General features: G+C 44.9%; 3 protein-coding genes across 3 annotated transcripts; 1 reads left to right on the top strand and 2 right to left on the bottom strand.

Moving 5' to 3' along the window:
* Positions 1 to 381: 381 nt before the first annotated feature.
* On the bottom strand, positions 382 to 1,896 carry DI09_191p30 (putative mevalonate kinase mvk/Erg12; the record flags this gene model as incomplete). Its single annotated transcript, XM_013383272.1, has 2 exons — positions 382 to 1,788; positions 1,822 to 1,896. The coding sequence occupies 2 exons, from the start codon at positions 1,894 to 1,896 to the stop codon at positions 382 to 384; spliced, it is 1,482 nt and encodes a 493-aa protein (XP_013238726.1).
* Positions 1,897 to 1,978: 82 nt separating this feature from the next.
* DI09_191p20 (regulatory subunit B' of serine/threonine-protein phosphatase 2A) lies at positions 1,979 to 3,259 on the top strand (the record flags this gene model as incomplete). The annotated part of the gene is made up of 3 exons (XM_013383271.1): positions 1,979 to 2,120; positions 2,194 to 2,807; positions 2,921 to 3,259. The coding sequence occupies 3 exons, from the start codon at positions 1,979 to 1,981 to the stop codon at positions 3,257 to 3,259; spliced, it is 1,095 nt and encodes a 364-aa protein (XP_013238725.1).
* DI09_191p10 (uncharacterized protein) lies at positions 3,146 to 4,179 on the bottom strand (the record flags this gene model as incomplete). The annotated part of the gene is made up of 5 exons (XM_013383270.1): positions 3,146 to 3,341; positions 3,371 to 3,521; positions 3,550 to 3,911; positions 3,937 to 4,068; positions 4,094 to 4,179. 5 exons carry the CDS (start codon positions 4,177 to 4,179, stop codon positions 3,146 to 3,148), a joined length of 927 nt encoding a protein of 308 aa, XP_013238724.1.
* Between the last annotated feature and the right edge of the window lie 651 nt (positions 4,180 to 4,830).

The raw sequence follows: 4,830 nt of genomic DNA, 5'->3' as shown, positions 1-4,830 counted from the left end.
CTGACGAAAAAAGCCAGTTAGCATTCTAACAAATGAGAACCTTTAAATGCCCATCAAACTGGCCTTTTAAACCGGGCTTGCTGGCCTTTTAAACTGGGCTTGCTGGCCTTTTAAACCGGGCTTGCTGGCCTTTTAAACCGGGCTTGCTGGCCTTGTAAACTGGGCTTGCTGGCTTCGTATGTTTGTACTGTTTGCGGATGCCGGAAACACAATGGAAAATGACCAATTAAATTGGGATGTAGTTTCTGGCTCCTCGTTTTTATTTTGTAACGGCTACTTGGCGTCCCCGATGCAACTTTAATTTGTGTTTTATTTGCTAACGTTTACCAAAAAAAGAAGCCGCTCTATTTACAAAGTATTGCGATAACCTAGGACAGACGGTTACTCAACTTTGCCTCTTATTTCAGATTCGTCTTTACTTATCATTCGAAACTCGGCGCGCACCCCATAAGAGTCAACCTCAACAGGGAAAAGCAGCGGACAAGGAGGGCTAGAAAACGAACTAGAGCCGGAAATAATTTTTATAAAGGAGTCTCGCTCACTTTGATTTGGAAAGACGTACAGAGCACAGCCACCGCCTCCAGCCCCAGTTATTTTAGAAGCAAATGTGAATGAACCACTTTCATTTCCAAGCTTTTCAATTTGACCTCGTAATTTGATGAATTCTTCAGAATCAACATCCAGTCCATATGGATTTGAACACGATAAAAGCTCTTGATTTTTTGAAATAAGCTTGGCCAGACAAGCAAAGTCCAGGATCCCGTTTTCGGTTAAAAATAAATCTAGCGCCCTCTCAACAACGCTACCAATCGAATCAATGACTGCGTCAAATGATGCAGCATCGGAGTCTTTAAACTGCTTGACCCTTGCAACCATATCGCGAGTATTCCGCGAAATTCCAGAATATAAAATTGCCATCGAAAATTTCAACGATGAAGACTGCAGCGAAAATTGGCGCACCGAGATGGATTGTTCCAAATGGTGACTATCCATGGCGAAAAATAAATTTTCATTGGGCTTTCTGGAAAAGCGGATTGATCCTCCAAGCGTGCAGATTAACGGATCCAACCCGGAAGATGTGCCATGAATTATGGTCTCAGAAATATTGGACCAGGTGAAAATGTCCCCATCACAAGATATTAGGGAGAAAACAGATGCCACCAAAGCAGCCCCAAATGAGGCGGATGATCCAAGGCCAGCCCCTACCGGAATTTGCGTAAAGGTATGAAAAAGAACAGCACCATCTTCTTCCACAAAAGGACAGAGAAAAACGGCAGAAAAGAATAAAATAGACATTATGCCTCCGTTAGGAAACAAATTGCCTTTTTTTACAAAGGACACCGGTTTTAACGACGAAAGCAGAATGTTTACGAGCGAAATAGATTCCTGCTTCCAAAGACGGTAATCTGTCAGCGATGAATTCCTCTCAGTGCAAAAAATTTTCAACTCGTTATGCAGTGATTTCAAATCTTTCACACAGATATGGGCAATTGCCGATGCATCCACCTGGTTTGGAACCGTTCCGATGCCAAAGGCGAGCATCGGTTTGTAACCGTCAATTGATGCTGCGTGGGTTAAATTGGCCCTGTCTACATGAGTGCCAACTTCATAACAAGCATTCGACTTGACTTCTTTCCTTTGGTCAAAATCCCCGAGTTCAATGCCAGTATTCTGCTGTTCCCGGTATGGGTTACCCTTCTTGTCTTCATCAGCGACGTTGCTTTGCTTTCCGGAACACAACTCTGTCCGAACAACTGTCCGCAAGTTAAGTGAAGTGGCAATCGCAGGCTATGCAGTTAGTGAAACCTCCCCCCACAATACCTTTCCATAAACCACAGAGTGCTCTCCAAATAGGATCACTTTGGCTGGTGCACTTGCTTCTGCAAATTTGGGCATTTTGAACTTTTGGCGCGGCTGTATAATTAGCGGACGAAAAACTTAAATTTCGCAATTCGGATCAAAATATCGTGCGTTTGAGATGGAGCGCAAAATCAAAGAGCCTTCTGACATGGCCCTTTGGTACGCATCGCCAGCCTATGGCGATATCACCGATTTCTTAAAATCTTGCAATACCCAGCTGGCGGGCAAGACCCTAAGTGCCCTTGCAACTTTCAAAGTATGTCAATATCCCGCTCTTCGTTTAGGAGCCCTCCATTCTTTCTCAATACTTTTCCATTTTGGATGACATCAAAGGCCTTGCAGATTCAATTGCACTAGATCCGCCTTTGGCAACAAGATATGGAAATGCGGCATTCAGGCGCTTCATTTCAGCGGTCGAGTCAGATGTGCTACCAAAAATAGCGGATCTTGAACTGCGGACCTATCTGCTTGAAAGCTTTGGAAATCCACTCAGGATCGATTATGGCACTGGTCACGAACTCATGTTTATTTGCTTTCTTACTATTCTTTGGAAACATCTCAACTTTGCGTATCAATCTAAGACGGCATCTGAGGATCAAATCCTGTTCCCCTGTACCAAGTCAGGAGATCAACTGTCGCTGATGGACAAGCCTTCTATCAAAGAAGCGCTTGACATGCTTCCGCTTCTTTTTTCCAGGTACCTGGAAATATGTCGCTGCATCCAACTTCGTTTTCGCTTGGAACCCGCAGGCTCACATGGTGTGTGGGGACTCGATGACTTTCAATTTATTCCATTTCTTTGGGGCTCTGCCCAGCTCATGAATGAGGCTGAAGAATCTTCAATACCCCCGAGCGCCGCCGTTCCGAAAGATAGCCTCTCCATTGCCATGATAGAGGAGTTGAGTCAGGACTATTTCTACTTTGGCGCTATCAATTTTATTTGCACAGTAAGTCCCCTTCTTGCAGGCCAACTTTAGGTCAAACCTGTGGGGTTTTTCGCGCAGCACTCACAGATGGTGTACAATATCTCAGGCCTGGATTCCTGGACAAAGATAAATAGTGGGTTGATGAAAATGTATTTCAAAGAAGTCTTGGGGAAGCTGCAAGTCGTTCGAATGATGCCTTTTGGCACGGAACTTTGTTGGCACAAGTCCTCGCCTTAGTGATAAAATGTTGGCATGCAAATGTTAGCCAAGATATTTGCATCAGCACAATCAAAGGGATAACTGGCAAAGCTATAAATATACCCCATAATGGATGGGCTACACAAGCTAAGGTTGCTGGATTATTTATTAACATCGACCTGGTCTTTCTGGAGTATTGTCTCGATGTGACGTCCAGTTATCTGATGATACAACTCCTTGACATCTGCACACACAGACTCAAAATGACTCGATGAGTCGTAGGAGCGGGAGATGAAAAGATTTTGGGGGCAAGAGCTGTTCTTTGCCGGCACGCAATAATTGGAGATGAAGACAAAGCTACAATCAACTCAATGGTAGAGGCTTACCATTCCAGAACTGGACCAAGTAGTGCTAGCGCTGATGAGATTTCATCAATAGGGTCCAAGTGCTCCTGTTCCTGCAACGTGCTAATATAGGCAAGGAAAAAAGGAGACGGAGCCACACCATGTGCATGTGAAAGCACCGTTATATACATATCTAGCGATAACCCAAAGACATGGCCTACCTGATAGCCGAAGCAGCTCGCGCTGTGGGATGATAATTTGTAACGAGTCAATACCCCCTGTGTGCGGCACTGGGCCAGGTAGGATACAAACGGCTCGAATGATTTTTGATTTTGTTTCCACAAATGAAGGAAAATATGAAGGATCTCCGATCACTCCTCGCCTGCACTGAAACGTACCGATGGGAGAAGATAAATTTGCTGCTGGATGGCTGTTAGATGCTTCTTTTCCAGCACCATTAGAATGTACTTCCACAGGAACGGTCCGCACCCCGGAAATAACCTGACCGTGCTCATTTGCTTGTTCAAGCAGCACAACGTCACCTACATTAAGCATGTAGGTGCCTCCATGAACTGCGCCCAATCTGCGTGTGAGAATAACCCTCTCACCTTGCAAATGCCTGGGAAAGGTCGCCAAGACCGAAAAGTGGGTAAATGAATGGAGATTTCCCAAATCTTGTTACCGAATTCATATAAAGAGCGATGGCATTGCATGTAGGAAGAGCCTCCCGTGTGAGATATCTATGCCATCAACGAACATCCTTACGAATCATCGCTTTGTAATGCTAGAGCGTGGCCAATAAAGTCCTGAGCGCTCCTAGCAAGCCCGTATTTTTCATAGAGGGCGGCCATCGAATAAGTGGCTAGTTCTAAAAGTAAATGCAATGGTCAATAGCTGGAAAACATATAATAATTGGGCAACAACCAGAAAATGACATGCTCAGGTTGAAGAATAGGAAAATTGCCTACGAGAACATACTTTTTTTTTCTTCCTCTCCGTGCTCAGCAGAGGAGCTCCTCCGTATAAAGTCGAAAAACTTGTATGCTCGCCGCTTCTCGAACAATCCGAACAGGGGAGAGAGAACTGTTTCCATCTCCGTTGCAGGTACTTTGTATATGTGTCCATCACGATACACAAAGGCGCCATCGATTTGACGAAACTCTAGGTATTTTGTCACCGTCGTCAAGGCTAGAATTTGTGCAAAATCGCCTGCTGCCATCAGAAGCTTGGGAACGGTGTCGATGTAATACTCGCGTGGAGGTCCAAGGAGGGCGCCCCCTTTTGCGGTGTACTTGGCAGGCAATTCGGCGTTCAACAATTTTTCATAAATCTAGAAAAGCATATAACGCAGTGTGCTACTTGGCCAATTGAGAGCGATGTACAGGCACCTCCGTAATATGAGTTGCGGTCAATATGGAGGATGCGATGGCCCTCCTTGGAAAGAAGGCTGCTTATGATGCACTCTACCAATCCCGTTCCTAGTACGATATAGTCATATTGGT

The sequence above is a fragment of the Mitosporidium daphniae genome (assembly GCF_000760515.2).
Source record: "Mitosporidium daphniae strain UGP3 chromosome Unknown contig-191, whole genome shotgun sequence".
NCBI lineage: Eukaryota > Fungi > Microsporidia > Mitosporidium > Mitosporidium daphniae.
Note: the sequence above shows the minus strand (reverse complement) of the source record. Positions and strands in the feature narration are given on the sequence as shown.